General features: G+C 40.3%; 2 protein-coding genes across 2 annotated transcripts; both read left to right on the plus strand.

The window, feature by feature from the left end:
* Positions 1 to 6079: 6079 nt before the first annotated feature.
* cnr2 (cannabinoid receptor 2) lies at positions 6080 to 7340 on the plus strand (the record flags this gene model as incomplete). Its single annotated transcript, XM_083989535.1, has 2 exons — positions 6080 to 6149; positions 6274 to 7340. The coding sequence occupies 2 exons, from the start codon at positions 6080 to 6082 to the stop codon at positions 7338 to 7340; spliced, it is 1137 nt and encodes a 378-aa protein (XP_083845661.1).
* A 3512-nt stretch (positions 7341 to 10852) lies between these two features.
* On the plus strand, positions 10853 to 23038 carry akirin1 (akirin 1). The gene is made up of 5 exons (XM_083988821.1): positions 10853 to 11208; positions 19125 to 19271; positions 20112 to 20240; positions 22357 to 22428; positions 22522 to 23038. The coding sequence occupies exons 1-5, from the start codon at positions 11004 to 11006 to the stop codon at positions 22530 to 22532; spliced, it is 564 nt and encodes a 187-aa protein (XP_083844947.1). The 5' UTR covers positions 10853 to 11003; the 3' UTR covers positions 22533 to 23038.
* Positions 23039 to 24117: the final 1079 nt, after the last annotated feature.

A 24117-nucleotide genomic window follows, 5' to 3' on the forward strand; every position in this document is an offset into this window, starting at 1 on the left:
CATGGAAGGACACTCCCCAAAGCAACATGTGAAGGGGGCTGTGCCGATCAGCCGTATGGAAAGTAGGTCACGTAGGCTTCTGTAGGTTGTACAGAATGTAGGAGATGTACAACTTTCCATATATGACTGGTTGCAAAAGCTTGGAATGTAAACATGTAACATAAAAGGCCACCATGGAAAGTTGGATAGGAATACATTAAAAACAACAGTGGTCAGGCTCATTTTTTAGAGCACACAGATAATCAGACACCTTCTCCTGGTCCCTCTTTCTCTGACTCATTGGCCATTTGTAATTGCTTTGGGGTGTAAGAAGTCAAAAGGAAATGATAAAAGGAGTTCCACATGAATTTCAATAGCCTGAAATGTGTTGTGAAACACACCCACGTAGTGACGTTGGAAAGGACAGAAGCAGAAATGGTTTCACACCACTCAGCAAATATGCAAAGATCGTTTGCTACCAAAGACATTTGAATAAAATCTTTTCTTCATTGTCAAGTTTGGTTTGGTGGGGCATGTAAATATGCTTATGCAAGGAACATCCACTTTGAATAAATATACAAACTCATCTAAAAATCGGGTTTTAAAACAAAACATTAAACCTTCAGCTGACAGACAGGCAACACAAATACAAATCCACAGCCAATACCCCTTATGCCATTATGACTGCAGAGGAAATAAGGAATAAAATGAACATTTGAAAATAAACACTGATGTTTAAAGACTATCAATTGTGTTTTAAACATGAACAAAGAAAACTCATTATTGCACGTCTCATAATATTTCAGTTCCTATAAGAATAAAGGAACCTCAGTCTTTTTACTGGCCTACAGCACAGTGATAAAGTTGTTGAATCATTTACTCAACTCATTTACTGAGGTGCTGAGATGTCTGGTCTGTCTCTAACCAAAAATCCTTTATTTTGAAATTTCCAAACAACACACCCCATGTGCTCTTTGGTAGAGGGCAGTGAAGAGCTATGAGAAAACTCGCATTACATCAGACCAAACAGGACCTTGGCCAATACTGAGGACACGTCTTTAAGATTTTTGGCACTTTATTCCTCTATTTTAGACACTACAGGTTTTACTGCGGAAAAAAGCCTGCCAAACGCTGGGCCTTCATGTGGTGGTGGTGGTGTAAAAAGAAGATAGCTATTTATATTATGGGTCTGAAATGTCCTCAGGCATTCTCCAGAGAGAACAATGTAATCTGATCCTAATTAGAGTAAATAAACAATGCTTTAAGTCTTTTCCCTTATAGTTGTCTCCATTAACAGATGCTTATTTTTGTGTGTGTCCTTAGTATTACTGTTCTTCTTAATTAATTGAACTAATACAACTGAGCAAATACAATTATTAAAATACTTGGACATATGACAGAATTTTACAAAATCCTCCAACCCTGAATGCTGCTTTAAACTGTAACTGATGAATGAGGAAAGCTAAAACATCAAGTCTTGTACTAGTTCCCTATCAATGTACAATAAAGGTTAAAAGAAAGTTTGAGTGTCTTTCTTTGTGACTCTTTATATTTTCATGTTTTTATTTACTTTTGTAAATTCCTTAAGTGTTAATTTTAGAGTTACATTATTTATGATTCCAAACATTGCAGTAAAGTAAATAACTGAGCATTATTAATTAAATCATTTAGTATCAAATAATTGGATCAGTGCTTTTCGATGATCTGATACTGCTCATTGGGGGTCTGGCGATCTGGAAATGAGGAGAGGAAATTTGATTAATGGATTCAGCCTGAATCAATCTGAAACAGCAAAGTGTGCCCTGATGTTTGTGTCCAGGGTGATATCTAAAAAGGGATTGTGTAACAGGATGATGCAATTCAGCTGATAATTGAATATTCTCATTCTGTTCTGTTGTGCTGCACCTGGTCAGACAATGACTGAGAAGAAATCTTATTGAAGCTGTGCTGTCTGCGCCTAATCACATTTCCTGCCTTCTGGTCTGCTGGATCTATCATGTCAGAGGGGACATTGGCCACTGCACCAGATCATTGTCTTATTTCAGGACCAGTTGTTCTCTATTTTTTGCATTTCAAATCAATAATGTACTTGGATAATATCTCAATATAATTATGTCAAGGCATATCTTTTTGACCTGTTTTCTTGTCATGTAATTTGAAATATTTGTAAGTCCCAGTTACTCTGTTGTTCAGCAACTGTTCTTAAATTGAGAGGCTAAAGTAGGTTGCTCATTTATCTCAGAATGCCTCCGGTATGTGATTTTTGTGACCTGATTAAATAGTTATTGAAGTATTATACTTTATTTTTACCAGAGGACCATAAGCTAAATTAAATGACCTTAATTGCAGAGCCGACTGTAGGACAAAATACTGGTGGACCTTTTAGCTCACACCATCTCTATGATACACCCTGGCCATGGCATAGAAACCTCTGATCGGTTGTCCACTAATTCAGTGTTGCCTAGCGTTGCCCCCTACTGTACTATGACAAGTATTGCATTCTGGCTCTTATGTGGTTTCAGTCATGTCTGGTGCACCAACACCAATGTGGGGTTGTTTTACAGACCTCTGTATCTGTCTTTCTTTTTCATTTTTTTTAAAGATACAGACCCCTGTATCTGAGGGGGGTTAAGAGATGGTCACTTCACAATGTGATTTTGTGAAAATTTGATACTGTATCATCTATGAGTCCTCTTTGGGACTTTAAACAAGAACAGACACTGTTTTGTGTTTTCTAAAATGGAAGCAGGAGCCTATAATATTATCTAACTTTTAATCCACCTTCTCCCCCTCATGTTTCATACCTATGTGTGCTGGTATATCAAACAGCAATCTCCAATCCAGTGTATTTTTCTAGTCTACTGATGCATTTGTATAATATATGTAAAAAAAAAAACAACAACAACAAAAAACGATTTAACTTGGAAGCTACAATGTTATTGTCAGTTTGGATTTTGGTGAAAATAGTGCGAGTGCTCCTCGTCCCCATGCCTGGATCCAGGCTTAAACATGTCTGACTCTGTCAAATTTTAAAAATCCCACTGAACAAATGAATGAATGAAAGAATAAAACACATTGATTTCAGAATCAACATAAGAGTGAGACATTGTGATAGTGAAAAAATGAAATGCCACTGTCTCTCTATTACAAAACAACTATTACATCGTCTGCACTAATGCATACACTCACAAGCTTTGAACTAACGAAGCGGACATGATTAAAACACCCTTTTTATTATCCTCTCAGTGCTCCCATGCAGAGAAGGCAAGCAATTAAGGTGTTCTTGCAATCCCTCAAGCAAAGTGATTTCAAAATAGCATAAACCTTGTCATCCTACAATGAAAGGGTGTGTATGTGCAAACATGCATGCGTATGTGCGATGGTAGATACTGTCTGTTAAATGAAGATGGAAGATGGTGGAAAGCAATTAGCAAAAGAGGTGGAAGGAAAAACTGTTGCTGCACAAACAGAAATAATCCAATAGCAAGACGTCTAATGCTGAGTGGGGAAAAATAGCCCTTAATAAGGTTATGAATTTAAGAATGGGAGATCAAGTATGACAAGATAATTGCAGTAATGAATTCATACTCAATCCATAGTTTTTAAAAAACTTAATGTAGGCTATGATGTGTTTTTTCCACCTTATTTATTGACATGTTTTTTTCACACCTAGCATCCAACACCCTAGTACATGTCTAAGTGCTCTCCTCTCCAGAGTCCATGACCTTGTGTGTTTGAAACACATGCAATTGAAGGACACAACACTCAGGGATGCATGATCATTTTTCTCAATGGAGTTGTTTGATTTGACAAATCCACTATGGTGTGGATTTGTGATGGATATAGCTGATATATAACCAAACAAATCAAGAAAAGGCAGCGCTCACTACTTTAATTTTACACCCAGCTGTGGTCATAACACTTCAAAAGTGCATTATTTGTCATCTTTTATCCCCCTCTCTGTGTGTTTTCTCTGTTGCCTCCCCTCCCTCTCCTGCAATCTCTCTCTCTCTCTCTCTCTCTCTCTCTCTCTCTCTCTCTCTCTCTCTCTCTCTCTCTCTCTCTCTCTCTCTCTCTCTCTCTCTCTCTTTCTTCTTTCACCATAGCCAGCCGCCATATCTTCTCTTGCTCAGCAGTCTGTGGTTGTACTGAAGCTGAGAGACAGGAAATCAGCTCATTTAAATCATAAAAGAGAATAAGGTAAGCTCCTAAAAGTTTTTGGGGTTTAAATTTTGACCTGCTGTTGGGATGATGCATCTTTGCAAACATTATTCAGAGATGTTTTTAGAAGTTTAAGTAAAGTATTTGTGTTATACGTTTGACCTTTTTCACAGTGCATCTTTTTCTCTTGCTACAACAAAACCAGAAATGTCCTCAGTACTTTTGCCACAATGACTTCTGAAATTTTGAAACAAGGTGGCGTGCTGCAACAGTGACACAAGGGATTATTGCCACATCATATTTCAGTGTACATGCTGCCACGTATGTAACTAAAATGGATTGTCAATATGTTTTCATTATTATAAAACAAGTTTCCTGCATGCGCTGTGGTTGCTATTTTTATAAGCCAAAACATAACAGTGTGCCAATGCACAAGGGAGAAAAGGAGAAAGCCTGAGGTGGTGTAATATCCACAGTGCACCCTTATGGCTCATAGTAGAATTGAGAAATATTGTCTCTTGGGTAAATGAGGGGGCAATTTATTTGAAAAATAGAAATAATGCTCACTGGAAATAGGATACAGGGTATGAAGGGCACAGTGACCTGACTGGGTGAAAACATTCCCTTTAGTCTACTGCCCAGGAGAGTAATCTCGCTGCATTATTTAATTACTTTCCTTGATCAATTTTCATGTAGTGTGACAAAATTTTCACAACATCACCCAGCTTCTCCAGAAACCCCTTCTTCCTGGGTAATTTCAGTGTGTTTTTTATGTTTGCATGTAAAAAAAAAAGAAAAAAAAAAAAGAAGAAGTTTAAGCCGATCTGTGCAAACCGTTATAGGTGGCCACTCCAGTTTATAACAGCATTATTTACTTTAATCAAATCCTCTAACAACAGCCTCCCACACTGAGTCTAATCTATAAATTGCATACAGGTGATGCACTTACAGCAGATTGTTCAATTCAGTGGTGACCTTCACCCACTATTACCATTGACTACCCTGTTAAAATACAATCCTACCTAATTCCATAAGGGGGCAGTCTTCATCCTATCAAATTTGATAACATTTAGAAGGACTTATCGCATCAGTATGTACAAAGAAAGTAAACCTAGACAAATAAAGAGTTCCATTGCAATTTCAAATGCAAGCTGCTACAAATTCAAACAAAATTGGTAAATTAAGTATGATACAGAAACGAATCATTCAAATGTACAACAGAGATTTAAATTTTGATTTGAAAATGGCTGACCATAAATGGTTAGCTCTGGCATTGGCTCCAATAAGCTGACTATTTCCTTCACATAAAAAGCATAAGAAACATATGCTCATGCTATTTTTAAAATAATAATAGTAGGGATCACATTGAAAACACTTTGACCTATACTAGTTGTATTATTTCCCCCCATAATGTAATATACATAAGAAAGTTGTAGGACGTCATGGCTTGCCAGGCATTTTGAAATGTCCAATATAGTCAGCTGACACCATAATGACCATTGTCTGTTTGCCCTGACCCCCAAATGACTTGCTGTCTTGACTCACAAATGCTAATGTTCCTTTTAAGCACCAAGTTCAATATTGACAAAGAGAAAAAAGTAATTACATTTTCTACTTAACCACATCAACCACCAGTTTTTTTCTTGACAGGAAGTTTCTTGTCTTTTTCCACTTCAAGCAAAAACCTCAATTGGGTGAAGGTTCGTTATCAGTAAAATATTAAGATTTCAAAGCAATGTTCCAAGAAATAATCTTGTTGATAGCAGTTACTGTAAAAATGGAAAAGTTTTTTTTTATTGCTGTATTTTATTTTGGTTAATGTTTCTTTGTTGAAATCTTGATGGATTCTTTCAGATGCCTTCATTATTGTTATGTCAAGCAACAACTTTCATTTTCTAATTGCAATCTATCTTATTACCCCAAAGGGGAAATAGTTAAAATGGAGGAATGGGGGATAACTGCTTCTTTAGGACCCACAGAAGCCAAAGAGAACAGCTCATCACCAATAGGTATGCAGTTATTGGTAAATACATTTTACCTTGTTTCTTCATATTATTTATCAAATGAAATGAAGATGACAGTTGTAATTTCTTCTCACTTGTCTTGACACATAACCTGTGTTTTTCCTCCAAGCTGACAGGTCTTGTGAGAATCTTGACTGCTACATGGTCTTGATTACACCAGAGAAGACAGCCATCGGCTCCATCTGTTTCCTGGCAGGTCCTATCACACTATTTGAAAATGCTCTTGTGCTGGGTGTGATTGCTGCCACAGCATCTCTACGGCAGCGTCCCTCCTATCTGTTCATTGGCAGCCTTGCTCTGGCTGATGTCTTCGCCAGCTGCTTCTTCACCACCAGTTTCCTGGATTTCCACCTCTTTCGTCGCAGCGATGGCCCCACAGCCTACCTCTTCAAGTTAGGTGGCGTAACTATGGCATTCACCAGCTCAGTGGGTAGCTTACTGCTCACTGCTTTGGACCGCTACCTTTGCATCTACCAGGCCTCCAGCTATAAGTTGCTGCTGACTCGCCAACGAGCCCTGCTGAGCCTTGTGGCCCTCTGGAGTACGACCATTTTTATCTCCTTCTTGCCCCTCATGGGCTGGAGGTGTCCCACAGGCCTTACTTCACCATGCTCACGCCTGTTTCCCTACATCAATCATAGCTATCTGGCTTGCTGGACCAGCTTCATCCTGGTGCTTCTTGCCCTTATTTTGGTAGCTTACGCTCTCATCCTGTGGAAAGCCCACCGGCATGAATCCTCCATGACCAGCCTCCAGGGAGCAGCAGGGTCAGGCCATGCCCGCATGAGGATGGACATCCGTCTGGCTCGTACCTTTGGTCTGATCGTGCTCATATTGGTGGGGTGTTGGCTCCCTGCGCTTTCATTCATGTTAGCTGATGTCACTGTGATTCTGACACACACCCAACAGAGGGCCTTTGCCTTTTGCAGCACCCTCTGCCTGGTTAACTCTGCAGTAAATCCACTTCTGTACGCCCTACGCTGCAGAGAGCTAAGAGTTGCTCTGCAGCAGTTCCTACACAAGCTGTGTGAAACTGGGAGGTGTAAAACGTCTTCAGACTTAACCCCAGGACTAGAATCTAGAGAAGAAAACAACCCTAATGAGCCCAGGACCAGCACCCACCTTGACTCAATCTCAGAAACAGTCAACGGTCAGCAGCTGAACAACAGAGAATGAAGGACGTGGAGAACTGAAATGAGAAAGTACACAGAAGGAAAAAATGTCTAAGGAATGTTCATTGCAATGCATAGGTGGTGAAGATGGTGATTCAAATCAATATCACAGTACATTAAAGCAGAAGTAAGTGGTCCGGTCGTTTTCGCTAATGCTGCGTTCCAGTCAGGCTTTTGAAATCGTAAATTACAGCTTCAAGTCACAACTTACGACCCTGTAGCGTTTCAGGCAACCCACTCGTGTTTTTCCGACCTGTTTTACCGGTGAAAGTCACTATAACGGCCACTCGTAACTTCCGACCGGTGAACTCGTACCAGATCGAACTGGTACGACTTCACAGGTCGGAAAAATACGAGTTTCCTTGAACGCACCATAACAGTCCTCGTCCCTACGTCGCCACATTCACGGCGTTCCTTGGCTGCACACACAGCCCTTCATGCCGTTCTCTCTCCTCATTGGATAAAAACTGTAGGATACGATAAATGTTTTCTCCTCGGCTCAGAGCAGAGCAGAGGGACTGAGAGACCCGTGTTTCAGACCAAACACTCTAGGTAAGTGATTGCTGTCGGAAGATATAACTATTTAAGACTTATATTAAAGCAGAAGTGAGTGATATATTTGTGTTAATATAAGTCTTAAATAGTTATATCTTCCGACAGCAATCACTTACATAGAGTGTTTGGACTGAAACACGGGTCTCTCAGTCCCTCTGCTCTGCTCTGAGCCGAAGAGAAAACATTTATCGTATCCTACAGTTTTTATCCAATGAGGAGAGAGAACGGCATGCAGGGCTGTGTGTGCAGCCAAGGAACGCCGTGAATGTGGTGACGTAGCGACGAGGACTGTTATGGTGCGTTCAAGGAAACTCGTATTTTTCCGACCGTGAAGTGGTACCAGTTCGATCTGATACGAGTTCACCGGTCGGAAGTTACGAGTGGCCGTTATAGTGACTTTCACCGGTAAAACAGGTCGTCGAGTGGGTTGCCTGGAACGCTACAAAGTCGTAAGTTGTGACTTGAAGCTGTAATTTACGATTTCAAAAGCCTGCCTGGAACGCAGCATTAGCGAAAACGACCGGATCACTCACTTCTGCTTTAACACAAATATATCACTTACTTCTGCTTTAAGAAATTGAATCAAATTCAGAATACAGTAGTGGAATCCATTATCATCAAAATAAGAGCTGGCATAACTATTGTGGCAAAAACTGAATCAGTCTTAAATAGTGTTAGTATAACTGTAAGTAATCAGAAACATGGGAGTTTATGAAATATAGGAAATATGTTGTGTTGTACATGCAATTATAACATCTATAAAACATTGATTGTGAGGAGAAAACGTTAAGCTCGAATATTAGTTTGTCACCATTACACAGTACTTTAATCATAATAATTATAGCACTGGGTATTTGTTAGGTTTTGGTTTACTCTTCACTAACATGGTGAGATTTCAGTGTATTTGCAAGCAGTTACATGAGGGATTTTGTTTCTTATAATAACTAGGTCTGGATGGACTATTAGTAATATATTTCGGTGGAAATATCTATTTGTTTAGGTCAAGCAAAGGTTTAGTGTATATAGGGCTTTTTTTAAGTGAGGTGATGTATGGCCATCTGACCCCTAACCTTTAACCTCTCTGTCACATGTCATTGCTTTAAAGCTCTCACCCCTATGAAATATTGTGTCCTCTGAACTGAACTGCTGACTTACCTTTTGAGTTTACAACGAGTTGTTCGTATGCTTGCTTATGTTTGAGTGTTCGTCACTGAGCGTGCAGGAACAGAGGATTCTGTGGGTTGCCTTTCCTATCTGCACATGAATGCCAGGACTCCACAAAAGCCCCATGCATGGGAGGATTTCACACAATGTTCACCACATGAATCCAAGCAGTGTGCTGAGGTAAATGAGGCACATGCCAGGAAGAGAAAATGAGCACAGACACTAGAACACTCTTTGTAACAGAGACAACCGGCAGCTGCAGTAAAGCACACTGACTTAAATTCACTGCTGCACATGGGGTTACATGGAGAATCATGTAGGTCTTGTAATGCTTGTTGACATAAGGTCAGTGGATAGTATTACCACGTTTCAACCCTTGTATCAACTGATTCAAAGTAATACTTGACCGTATCCTGTTTTCACTCTGTATGTGTTGGTTTTCAAGTAAATGTAATCAGTTTTACTCCTTTTGTCATCAATTCTAGCATTCTTGTGTTTGCAATTATATGCAAGTATCTGTATCAGTCATCTGAATGGATCTTTACTGCCAGGGGTGACTGGGCATACAAGATACAGGGAATTTGTGATGCTAAAATTCAGCAAAAATAAGATAGGCTTACTGTTGGTCAAAAGCTTCAGAACACCTCCATTTGTTCAGCTTTATTTAAATTTACATCATTTATTGTCACTATAGAGTAAAATATATTGGTTATTTCATAAATTATTTTCAAATACTTTTCAGTTTTTGGTAAAACCAACTTGTTTTTGTTTCCATTTAGGGCTGTTTACTGCTTTTGTATTTCAATAAAAACCTGTAAAATGGCGTGTTTCAATTTTTTCCCCCCATAGATTGGATATGAGGAACAGAATGGGTGCAGTTGCAATGTTACGCACACAGCACAAAATACAACATAAAAGATTATGGTAGGCAATCATTTGATCACAGCAATGTTTGGGGTACAGTTTATTTGTTTGTTTTTTGTATGTATTTTGAGATCTTTTGATGCAAATGAGAGAGTCATTATGTTTCTTACATTAGTGTTAAATTTATCTGATAAGTTTATTTTATATGCTGGGAAAACCTATTGTGTATGAAAACATACTGCATAGCTCAAGGAACAATCGGCACTGGACTTTCACTGGGTTACTGAAAACAAATTACTGTCGTGTGACTGGTTACTAATAACACACAATAACAGGCTACAGCTGAAGAAAACTGTTTACTGCTTTTTCCATATCTGTTCAATAAATTATTCTTATACATGTTAATTATTTGAAACTTTTCAAGTGTGCTAAACGTTTTCAGCTAGCTGTTATCCATAAATACTGTAGCTAATAAACTTTGTGTTGTTTGCAAGGGACGCAAATATAAAAACGTGAGGTTGTCGGTTGTTAATAGACAGTAGGCTATATAAGTAACACAACCTACATTTGTGATGCAGATTAAAGTCTAAAATCACTGGAGATCATTTGTAATCTACCTGAGTTACCTGACCACCAGACGTCTCGTGAACCCTCAATTTGAGTTCAGCGGAAAGCGATCAACAACAATAGGGTTGGACGTTGAGAAAATACGACGTAAATACAGTAGAGAAAATCACAAAAGCACATCTGATTTTAGTATTTATTTCATAGCACGTTAGAAAAAAGTATGAGTTCGTAACAATTGTAATTCAAATAACTAGATAGTAATATAAAATGTTGTAAATATTTAAACACCCCCCTCCCTCTGAGTGGTAGGCTCTACCATTGTGACGTTTTAAAAATTCAGAAGGCAGGCTCGGTCGTTGGCTCACCACTCAGAGAAGAAAATCCGTTGTTGTGGAGAGGAAGAAAGACCGAACACATTCGAGGAACGATAAACGCCTAAAGTACGACCGTTAAACCCCAGTTTTTGCGGGTCGTTTTTTCTCCAATTTGTTTTGTTTCCCCGTTTTGTTTAGCTAACATGGCTTGTGGAGCTACGTTAAAACGGTCGATGGAGTTTGAGGCCCTCCTCAGTCCCCAGTCTCCCAAGCGGAGAAGGTGCAATCCACTACCGGGGACTCCTGGCACTCCGTCCCCGCAAAGATGCAACCTCCGTCCCCCCATCGACAGCCCAACGCACTCGATGTCCCCTCCGGCCTTAGGAGGTGAACACAGGCTCACTCCAGGTATGAGATTAAACCAGATTTGGCGTCTTTTTTGCCTTTCAGGGTGGGTGTCATGGGGGAGGGGGTTTGGGTGGAGTGGATAGCTAGCTTGTTGAGAGAATCAGAATGGGGGTTGGAGGCTAAACGTTAGCCGACAGAGCTAACGACAGGAAGAAGAACGTCGTTGCTAAGTTCCCGACACAGATAATTTTACTTCTCATAATAAATCAGTAGACGCACAAGAGTAGAGGCGGCTGTGAAGGTATTTGTTGATGGCCTCTTTCCAGCCCATTGTAGTGTTGCATAGTTGTTGGTGTTAACTTACCTTAGCTCATGTTAATTTGTTAATATAACAGAAGTTTTTGCTTAGTTAATTCACATACCATTTCTAGGACTGGAAAAGTTGGATATTGCTATATTACTGCCATTATCAGGTCCACTTTATCAATCTGTAGCTTCGGTGCGGATTATGATGGCTCATAAATATATTGATATATTCAATTAAACATTAATTGAAAACTGGATTAAACAAAAGACCCAGTCTCTGCTCTTAACACCTGGGTGACAGCCTTGTCTGTTGGCTTTCCTGCCAAGACAAATGGCATCACAGCAGCAGGCACATCTTTGCAGGCTGCTAATTAGGAACTGCCTGGGTAATGTCCCTTTGCTTCAGTGCCACAATTGTCCTGCATTGAGGTGGGGATTATCATTATGCACCATAACCATTTCTGTTCCTCTTCAGGCCCGGGAGGCATTGTTCATTTCCTTTATGTCTGTTCTCTCTCCACCATTGACTTGAAAATGCAGCTCCGCTGTGAGCTTGGACGGTGTGGGGCGCATACAACACTAGCTTCAGTACTCACAAGATAATTACCTAGATGTCTCCACAGCGAGCTAGTAGCTTATTGTATGTGCCAGTCACTGAGATCCGGCCAGCATGACAGCAGTGAGGCCTAATCCTTACACTTCTTGAATTCTAATTAATACAATTGCTGGACACAGTTGAATTTATTTGAGAAGATGATATGTGAGAGGAATAAAAGACAAAGAAAGCTCTACTTCCTGTGTCTGTAGCACAGCATATCATAGCAGGGTTACTTCAGATGCATGTCAGTCAACTCTGTTAAATTTGTCTTTCATCTTGCCACCAAGTAATAATAATTCCAATAACGATGAAGAAATCAAAAATATGTAGATGCATTCCTCATAATCAGTTTTACAGGCATATAACTGCTTGGAAAAGATATGTTATCATTTAGAAGTGTTACATCCCTCATAACTATCCAGTCACTGTGAGTTGAGCTGCTTGTCCCCTGCTCTACAAACTAGTTAACTCCACAGAGGTTTAAATTTCCTTATTTCTAACTGTCATGAGTCAGGCAAGCTTTAAATTATTGCTGTGTGCCTTAGAGACAGCATGCTCCCCTTATGTGCTCCTGGCTACATTTGTCATTATTCATGGAAGATTTCCTTGCAGTGAGGGGGTAATATCATGTGTTAGTATACCTGAGAAAAGAAAGTAAAATCTAACCTGTCAGTCAAGATAATTATCATTGGTACAAACTAGTGCACACAGTCCCAATTTGCACTGTGCCTTGCACATCGTTATTCAAGACAAAGGGCCAAGCCTGGTCTGTTTTTTCTGGCTAAGCACTGTAAGAAAAATAAGCTTCATGGAGCACATTAGTGCAAGATGATCGGGGGAAATTTGAAGGTTTTACACATCTGCAAATAGTATGAACACAGAGCAGACAGACATTTGAAAAGCCAGCTCCATATTTCTGTGTAAAGGTATTATGGGACAGACTCCAACGCTGTTGCTACATGTCACACCTCTGATTCTGAAATGCTGGGATCCTATCTAAATTCACACTCTGGGGGCATTGTGCCAGCTTTGTTAGATTAAGTGTAAATGGGGCATAATAGGGGCAGTGTAGTTGGACCCATTTATAAAAAGACCTTAGAGAAAGCCAGGAAAGGTCTAATGACATCATTGGCATACAAGCATAGATGTAGATGTTCATGTCATCACAATTGGCTTCATGCAAAATTGATTTATTTATGCCTTTTGGGGAACGGTGAAAGTGTCACTGTGGTTAGCCAAAGTGTCATAATCTTTTCAGGAGTTTTTTTGTTTCCAAGAATGTGCAAGGCAGTTCCACATAGCTGCTATTGCTAGGAGATGAAGACATATTTCTTTACTCCTGTTACTGCTCATGCTATTTTTGCAATCTGACTTACGTATTATGTCTAAAACAGAGGGGAGTTGCACTGTAGTTATGTTGCGTATTAGAATACAAAATCAATCATTAGGATTAGTTTATCTGAGCGGACTGAAGACTGAAGTTGCTTATCTTCACAGGGTTTTATGTCAATATAACAGGCCTTAAGTGTGCTCCATTTCTTTTAGACCCTGACGGCCTATCTGACTTGAAGCACAACAGCTGCAGGGGTGAAGTCATGTAGATTTGTCTGCTGCAGACATGAGGTCGAGATACCAGGTATTATGCTCACCTTCATCCAGAAAGAGGCCCCTTGTGGGATTGGTGCTGTGAGCCTGCCTTTCTGCTGTGGTTTGCCAAGTGAAAGCAGTTTTGTATTTAGCAAAAGGTCAGCTGTCATCACGCCCACTGGTCTCTACCTACTCTAGCTTTCCAGCTAGTCAGGTTTGCTCGCCGTTAGGAGGGCTGTGTGTGCAGCCGAAACACAGGGATATGAAAATATTGGGTAATTTCTTAGAGTAAACGGGATCACCCACTCTGTTCTGCCCTGCCTCCTCCTTATGATGCCAGCCTGGGCTTGTTCTCTGGTAAAATTCCCACAAATGACAGATGAGCCTGGTGTTTTCCTCGGATATGATATTGCTGAAAGGCTTGGCTGGCTGACTCTTCTGGTTTAGCTTGGACAGAAAGCTGCACAGGTTGTAATGCAGAACTAAAACCTATGTCCTGCTTCGTAAGTGTTCAAGTATATGATGGGCTAAACATAGTCAATGGTGTGTGGTGATGAGGGTAAAAATGAATTCTGGACAAGACCCAGAAAGTCACCTATCACTAAGTAGCACTGTGCTGTATGGCGTAAGCTAAATATACAAGTGATTTCATTTAGCAATAGCAATAGGTAGGAATAGTCTCCTCCAACTTTTTCTCTTTGATACTGCTTAACAATATGATGCCCCCCCCCCCAAATTTAAATTCCTTATCTTTCATTCTGTCACTTGCTGTAGTTTCTGGAAATTTGACAATATGTTGTTGATAGATAAAATAACAAGCTCTGTCTCTGTCTTTGCTCTAGACATTATATGAAACATGGTAGAGATAAACGAGTGCACATAATGTAGCAAGAGGTATGGGGGTTGCTATCATTTTCAAATGAAGATTTATTCCTCCAAAAATGTAATGTTGTAGTTCATGTAATAAGTAGAGGTGGGAAAATGTCTAGTAAAAACCATATACCCCATTAGTGGATATTGGTTTTAAAGGTGAACAAAGACAAGCTCACAGATTTAAGACCACTTAATGCTACATTAGCCCCAACAGAATTCATCAATAATGTCTGGAAGACTGGAAATAATGTATTCTTCTGTGGCAAGCGCAGTAGTGCATTGCTGAGTTTGTAACTGTGATAGTAGTGTTCAGTCTTAAGACTTAAACCGACCCGTAGTACACCAGAACCTCTGTCGTGGCAGTTGTGACACTCGAAACCCCCCTCCCCCCTCAATCCTATAGAAGCGGAGGGTGAAATGAAATGAGTCAGCATTGTTTTCTCTCCCCCATGTCCCATCTATCTGGTCGATCTCCTGTCGTATTCACTGTTTGGCCTGTGCCTAAGCCTTTTTAGCCAAGGCTTTCTCCACTGTGTTCCCGTGGCTCCCGGAAGTCCTTGTGATTGATTACTTGGCCTGGTTGTTGCAGGGTCATTGTTGCCAAGCAACGCCCAGAGGTGAGCCACCAGTAGTTGGCAGAAACTGGAAGTGGCAGGCAGCGAGAGAGGGTTTTTTATGTGTCAGTCGGATGAACACAGGAGTACTGATAATCGTGAATGTCTAACTGTTTCCCACCAGCTTAAGCCAGCAACATGAATTTATTACATTCACAATGCAGCTGTACATGTGTCATTCAGGAGATAAACCTTCCATCCACTAGACCGATGTCTAAGACATGTCTGCAGACTGAGATCTCTATGTGATTTAAGTTCTGTAACTGTTGTGTTTTATTAACACAAATTATGGATAACAGACAAAGTTAGTTTCTGAGTCAGGATGCTCTCTCTTGCCCACCTGCTTAGAGTCTTTGTTTTACCAACAATTGCAACGAGTCCCTGGTCTATACAGGGTTTCCCCCAAACGAAAAGAGGAGGTGGTAAAATCTGCAATACCCATTCCCTGTTCCCTGTCAATGACACCAAAAAACAAAATACTACACTGCCAATGCCTGATGATGCACACACAAAAATCCCCACTATTGTATCCAAAACTATGAATGGGCTTAAAATACTACAGTATTATGGGATCTAATTTTGGAGGTGGGGTGGGGTCTCTCAATTACCCCCTATATTCTATTTAAGTTTTATGGCTGATGCCCTTTACAGTGCAAACTGATCAAACTGCCAATTTAGGAATCAGCAGCTAGTGTACTCCCCAACTAGTTAATTATAAAACTGCAGAGTACACAATATAGATCAATATAATTAGCTTACTAATCAAATCTAGTCATTTTCAATTTACCTGCTGAAATGTTTAAGACATTCTTTAGACAACCTACCTATCATAATTCCCCAGAGCTAAAGGAAACATCTTCACTTTTTGTTATGCTAGGTCTACATTAAATAAGGGATAATGTGTATAGTTGGGAAGTTGTTATGGAGAAATAAACCCCGACAGGTTGTATGGAACATACATCCTGAAGGGGTCGATGGATTACCGTACACGTGTTACAATGTGTGTGTAGTCGTATATAAACAAGAGATTAACTTTACTGTTTACGGGGTGCGTTTGTGTCGCTGGGTCACGGTGCCACCGAGACGAGAGGAGAGCTGTGACACCGCGGGTCAGAGGCTCTGATGCAGGTTTGGTTTCCAGCCACGATGTGGAAGGAGCCTCCACTCTCCCTGTAACAAGTTACAAGTCATTTATCTAACATCACTATTAGTCCGAAGCTGTTTAATGACGGTAAAAATGAAACATATGGTAAATATCCTGCATAGTTTCTCTTTTCTGTGCTGCGCTGATCAGAGCAGCGTCCCTAGCAACGGTCTGTTATACTTGACGACGGTCATTATACACAAATAACGGACTGTAGAACGCAGCAGTGGACCAAATTAGAGATATTAAAAAACTGAGAATTGCAGCAAATCCTTAACCTGAGGAGGCATAAACTGTATATTTGATTTCCTTTTTAAGTGTTTTAAGTGAATAATTCATTTTAATTTGTTGGTTTTCAATCCAGTTAGCTGCTAATCCTTGTCAGCTCGAGGTGGGGCCCCTTCATGGGCTGGGAATGACGTTGACCACTGCAGTGACATAGCTCTATTAGAGTTAAAAACCCCAGTAGTAGCTAAACAAACAGTGCTTGTTGGGTTAGAGCCCTAACTGAAAACTTTTGGACGTTGCATGCAGCAAGAGGAAGGGTCTCAGTGAAGGTACCCATTCAGTAATGCATAACCACATAAAACATGGCTCTCTTAAGATGATAAGAGTAGGGGGCATTGTTGTATTGTACAACACATTCAAAACTAGGAGTGCTTTCTGGTGCATGGAAATGGCATAAGAGAAGTTTATGTTTTCTTCACTATCCAAACAAACCAACTGGTGAGCCAGCTGAAGTGGCAATATGGCTAACTCTCCCCACCCAAGATAAATGAGGCACAGTCCTCAGATAGAGGTGTAACATGTATAGCAGCTTCACCTCCTGTGTGAATTGAGCAAGATAACGCCCCCTCCTCTACATTTGGTTATCAGCTTTTGTTGACGCAGTGGCGGTTTTTTTTTTTTCTAAAGTACTTTTTTGAACGTGAACTCCTTTATTAATCAGGCATGTGTGGTGCAGTATGTGATCTGTATTTTGAGCATGTTTTGACACTGGACAGCAAGGCAGTGTAGCGGAAAACAGCTGTTGTGCAGAAACCACATTTTCGTGACCCATCATAGCTTTATGCACATGTTGTACATTTAATGTATTTAAATCCATATGTTTGATTTTACATACATCTTTATAAATCAGCTAAAAATGATAGGGCTCGGAGCAATCATTTTCATTTTTGTCTGATTTACACATAATTTTCTTGATTATTTATCATCTGTAAAACATCTGTGCCAGTCACAGTGGAGTTGTAGGTGACAATGTGTTTTGTGGGATATTATTTATGAAGAAAAGCAAGTTTATTTTTAGCTGTTTATGTTTCTCTTAATCTACTTGCTCCTGCATCACCATATTGATAACACCTTATAACACACGAGTTTTAGAATTGATCCAGCCTCTCAACCATCCACACTTTCATTAATTTTACAATGGTTTTAAAACATCATTTTGGAATCATATTTGTGAGCACTAACAGTTTCAGTTATTCCATTTTAGTGTGCCCAAGTGCGTGACAAACAGTGATATCTTAACAGACAAGTCACACGTCAAGTCACCTCCAAGCTGCCCTCTTTTCAATGCCAGAAACTATATACAGTATTGTGTTTAAGGCTGGTATGGGCACATCCCTGAATCCAGTCAACTTAACCTGCTGTTATATTATGCTGCAGCTTCAATTACTAAGTCAGAACAATAAAGTATATTGTAATTGCAGTTTCTCTACATCCTGAATGCAACAGCAGATCTTAAGGGCATGCACTTACAGATACGCACTTCAGGAAGAAAGGAGGGACTATTATCATATGAATGTTCATAATGTATTACACTTGTACCAATCATTGCTGGTTTTGCAGAGATTTTGCACAGATCTTTCTACACAACTGTACATCCACCAAATCTTTGAGAATCTGTCCATCCATTACACAGAGCAGAAGAATACGAAGCTTTTATTTGTAACAGCCTAGTGTCGAACTGATTTAAGTCACAGCTTATACCTGAGCCTTTTCACCAGCTGTAGATTGGCATGATGCCATCGCCATGAAAAAACCAAGGAAGAGAAGTGAAAGTAAAACAGTCACAAGATCACAGAGTGTGTTAAGTCAGCTATGTGTGTGTTTGCTACAGCTGTAGATGGTATGTTGATGCGAGACCTCTACTTCCTGTCAAAAATGTTTTGTTTTGGAATCCATTTTAGGTGACGGATAGCACAGAGGAAGTGCACATGTAGTTTATCTTAAAAACAGTGGATGATTACAGATTCCCGTAAAAGTCCCAGTTCTTCTTGGAATACATTCAACATTGTATGAATGTGGTTATGGTGGGTGTGGAATTGGAAGCACATGCAATAAAGGTTGATTGTTAATTGTTTCATTCCTTCAATGAATCACTGACTGAACCAATATGTTTAAGTGAACAAGAACAAATACATGAATACCAGACAGTGAAATCTGCTTACAGTCAGCAGGGTATGTACTAGTGTTTTAGAGTATTCACATTTACAGTAGTAATGAAATAGTTCCAGTGTTTCCCCCAGAAAATGTGTTAGTTAAGGTGGTGTGTCTGTCCTGTTGGCGGGGGGGGGGGGGGTGTCTCACTCACTGACTCAAGTCAAGTCATAACAATTGGCTGAGAGGGATCATGTGACCACTGCAAAGCTAGAAAAGATATTCAGGTTAAAATCGTGTGCATATACCTTGGTATCGGATCAGTGAACAGCCACTTGTGCTGACCAGTTTGTGGTTCGGTACTCTGGACATATCTGAGGAATTTCTGATGATACAGCCCCAGATGGAACATGTGTGAGTGAGTGCCTTCTGTCCATTATTGGTTTTTGACCTTCTTCCTGTTTGCTCCCTACAGAGCAGATTTTCCAGAACCTCCGTCAGGAGTACAGCCGGATCCAGAGGCGGCGGCAGCTGGAAGGGGCCTTCAACCAGACTGAGGCCTGTAGCTCCAGTGACGCCCCCAGCCCCAGTTCATCCCTTAACGCTCCCAGCTCCCCACCAGGTAGGAGAATTAAATGTGGACTGCACACAAATCCATACAGTTTTTTTCTTTTTCATCAGCTCTACAACCCTAGAGGCCATGATGATTATTAGTCCAACAACTCGGGTAAGACTAGGTTAGGTTACTTGGTTAGAAAATTACTTGAAATGCCCATGCCTAGTTTTGACAGTGTATTGCTGAAGTGAACAACCGAGTCCCACTCAGCCTGTGGCACCGTCTGTATACTGGCCTCTCATTGTCTATAGCTTGTCTCTGTTGATCAACATCCCCATAGACTGGTCTGCTCCTCATTGCAAGCAAATCTGTACAGCAGTAACAGTGGTGCAGTTTGATGTGTCGGGCACAGTGTTGTAGTCGAGGTGTGACATGTAACCCAACTCTTAGGCCTGCAGATTCCTGTGCCTCTCTCCTTTTACTCGTACCAGTGCGGTCTCATACATCACACTGACTGGACTGTTGCTAACTCGGCCCCTTTCTGTCTGCGACGGCTGTTAAACCTTCATCCTTGCCCTGCCATCCTTGCCTGTGATTTAGAAACATTTTAGTCTAGCCAGCACATAGCAGACCTTATAGACCACTGGGTAATGAATCACCTCACTAAAGGCGGCTCCAGGTGTGCTGAAACGGACACATTGATGAGAGTCAGAGAAAGGGGCAACATTAGTGCCGCATTTGTCCTGCAGAGCTGAGGGACAACAGAGACCAGGAGCTGTAAATGTGCACCTGGCCGAGCGCCTATTTCTGGAGAGAGGACACTTGTGTCTAGGTGACTTATCGTTGCACAGGAGAGGTTGGTAATTCTGCTCTTTTTTAAAGCTGATCTGGTTTTATGTTTCATAGGTGCCTCAAGGAAGGACCAGCCTTCGTTCACACTGAGGCAGGTGAGCTACCTCTGTGAGCGCCTGCTCAAAGATCACGAGGAGAAGATCCGGGAGGAGTACGAACAGATCCTTAACACAAAACTTGCAGGTAAAAATCATTCTTGTTTTTGAAATGAATAAAAACTATAAAAACCCCATTTCTTTTCCACTGACCTTTCGCAAAAGCTCCGCCCCCCTTAGTTACCGTTGCTAGCCCGACAAGCTTCTCGATGCTGCCCGAGTGTCAACAGTGTTTTTATATTGAGCATCTTGAGGCATCAGAGTCTCAGAGGCATATGAGCGCTATATTTATGAATATTAATAATCACTAAACATTCTGACACCACTACAAAATTGCGTGGTCACAATGTAAACATAATGATGATCAAAATACGGCTTTAATCGATTCATAAATTGCATCATGTGGCGCATCTGCAAGAGAATACGGGTAACAGGACGTGGTGTTTGTGTCGCGGACCGAGACCAGAGCTTCTTTTTTTCTCCCCACCGAGAGGATTCAATCTATGGAAGTACACTATAGTAGGCTACACTGTTTCCTCATACGTACAGCTCCTTATATTTTTTTAAATTGTCGCAAATACACCGCTGCATGTGTTCCGTTCATTCATCTCCTCATAGCGCTGTTTGTTATTGACATTTACACACACAGAGCTAGAGAGAGAGAGAGAGAGAAGCGCGCATGCTGCAGCAGTGCTTGGTGAAAGTGAAAGTTGTAAGGTCCAATCGCCCCCCCCCCCCCTAAAAAAAATCCTAGAGGAAACACTGTGGTAGTGAGTGATTTGGGATACAGCCCTAGTCCTGCTAGCTTACCTTGGAGCAGATGTAGGCTGTATGCTTGTTTATTTTCATGACATTTAGCTGGGAGTGGGAGAAGGGTCCGGCTGCGGGGTGGGGGGGGCTTCCACGCGGTTTGACCCATTGTAGGCACCTCTCCTGTTGTGTTTTCAGCTTTGGGAAGGGAAAAAACACGACTCCCTCAGCCAAACTCTTCAGGTAACTACTGTCCGACAATACACTTTGCTTGTCGGAGGTCCGAAGCTTGACGGACCTTGTTTACATAGTAACGGTTGCTATGATGTCTGATTGGACAATGACCGTTCGGGGCGTGGTTTTGCGAAAGGTCAATTGTAACATTCTACCTGGTCCCATTGTTTTATATCCAACAGTGCAAATCAGTTGAAGTGTCACAGTAATGAGAAACATCCGTCTCCTTATCCTTGGAGAATCTTTTCACATCACAACTGATAACTTGCTGTGTTGGCATCCGTGGTTTGCTCTGGGTTTATATGAGCTTCCAAATGCCAAGACTGTAAATGGGCAGAGAATGAATTATGGCAGTGGGAGAGAACAAGTCCCATAAAATAAGTCATAATTCTCTTGGCCTCTGAAGCAAAACTGTGTTTATTGATGGTATGTCCACATTAAGCCAGTTACATTAAGAGAAACATCTTTTTCTGTCTCTTCATGCCCTCTGTCTGCACTAAGCTAATGTCCTGTAGCCCACAGGGAGTTTTATAGTCTGTAATTGTATAGGCATATCTAATTTGCAACCAACCTGTTAACATTTAATGCCTTTCTGTTATTGTCAATTGTGTTACATTAAGAGAAAACACATTTTTCTGTGTCTTCATGCCCTCTGTCTGCACTAAGCTAATGTCCTGACCCAGTAACAGAATCTGTCCAAAATGGTCTCTGGAGAGTGTAAAATGTCCATTCTGATCTCTCATTAAGTTGTATTTTGGTAGATTCTGTCAGATGAGCACAGCAACTTTAGGATGACTGCTGGACAAGAGAATTCATGAGCTGCAATTGTTCTGTTTTCTGACCACAGAAAACAAAACGACATGAGTAGGAACCACTGTATATCATGGGCGTGGTTGTGTAGGTCAGCACGGGGAGCAGGAGGAGGCTGATGATAGGTTTACCTTACTAGATACTGACTATGAAGTGTAGTCTTGTTGTTTGTCAAGTGAAAAGTAAATTAAGGGAAAGATGTATTAGTATTCCTTCCTGTTGTCCACATGTTCCAGTGTGGACAGAGATCTGTACAAATAGACCTACTAACACCGATGTAGATGCAAGTTATTCTGACAAAAAACAGTTTTGATGGTTAGTCATGGACATGCACACAGTCCTCTCCTCCATCTGGTGTTTGAATCTACAGTACAAAGCCTCACCCCATCTTCTTCTTCCTCTTCTTCTAGAACAATATGAATCTTTTGTGAAATTTACACAAGACCAGATCATGCGAAGATACGGAGCCCGGCCTGCTAGTTGTAAGTACTGTGCTGTCAACTTTTTTGTTCATTTGTTGCAGAGTTGAAAAGCATCATCTGGTGGTCTAACATCAATCATTTCATGTGTTTCAGATGTCTCCTGAACTCATGTGGATCAGATCCCAGCTTCCTCCCACAAAATGGCTGCTCTTCCACTGCCCAACCCCCTCCACTTGATTTTCATTTTACTCCCCTATTTTTTCCCCCTCCATTTCAAACCGTTTGGGTGCCATGGTTTATCCAGTTTTTAATTCAAAAGTTGATTTCTTACTTCAAAACTATTGCTGCTGGCCAAAAGTTAGAATCTGAGAGATAAACTATGTATGAAGCCCGCCCTTTTTGCCCCTTTTCCTTGTTGATATGCTCTTTCTTAAAATCCTGACTAAAGCAGATCTGTGTCAAATCTCTTGCCGGTGCTGTAGAAAAAGCTTATTGGCTCATATGATCATTCTGTATAACCTTCCAGCAGCTGTATTTAATGGCTCCTGCTTCTCACGTCGTCCCACATTTCTTTCCCTCCCACCTCGATCCTACTCCCTCCTCACAACTCTTTACCCGAGAACGTGGATTTTTCTCCCTTTTGAAAAAAATAAAAGTTCTGTGATTAAAATCTGTTGTCTGTCATGTTTGAGTTAAATTAAGCTCTGTATTTTTAGCAATTTGGGTAATGGCAAAAACAACATAAACACATTGTCAGTCTTGGTTTCAATTCTGGAGGTTTTGATTGAGCAGAGTAGACTGATGAACAGATACATGATACAGACATATTGGTGCTAAAGATGCTCACATCTACATTTTTTTTATAATCACTTTGAACACTTTCTTTCCATTTCATTCTACAGGTATGGATTCAAAGTTGATTCTTGGCTTGAAAGCAATTCAAAACAAGCTTACCAAGAATTGATGTGGTTCATAATCAGAAAATCCAACTTCTGTTAAAGTCGAATACTTCCTTGATCTAGATTCCTCAGCACATGAAATATTTTCTACTTTTCATCTGGTTTATAAACCTTTTTTATATAATGAAACAGACATTACAAATTTTACATGAAAGACCCTAATGGAGAACAACAAGAACAAAACAACCCAACACCATAATAATATATTATATTTACTATTACTGCATACCCCCTCCAAAATGATGCCAGACTCTGCCAGGTTGCTTTGGACATTTCATTTCATATTTATTCCATTCATGGATACATGCATACATTACATGATTACATATGTTAACTTCATTTTTTTTCTTTATCTACATAACACTATAAATGAAAAGGAGCAGGAAGAAGAAAATGTATACCAGCCCCTTTCTATAGTTATAATTACATTAGCTTAGATACCATTAACACCAATACCACACACTATTTCAGATAACTAAAAATGAGGAAACGTATAATAACAAAAAACAAATGAACAGCAATGAGTCTATCTTTTAACTTTCAACTCATATAAACTTATTTTAACTTTTTCTTTTTTCCCTTCTTTCATTGTTTATTCTTGCAATCAAGTCTACTAAAGAAGCAGTCTTTGTTTTGACTTCAAAACATTACTGTGTATAACTTTTAATTTATGATATTTAAAAAGATCTTATTCACATTTTATAGAGACTAATCTAATTTTGAGCAGATGCTCTCTGGGTGGATTGTGGTTATGGGTAGAAGTTATTTTTGAGTAAAAATGGTTGTTTTC

Source organism: Trachurus trachurus (assembly GCF_905171665.1).
Source record: "Trachurus trachurus genome assembly, chromosome: 16".
Lineage (NCBI taxonomy): Eukaryota > Metazoa > Chordata > Actinopteri > Carangiformes > Carangidae > Trachurus > Trachurus trachurus.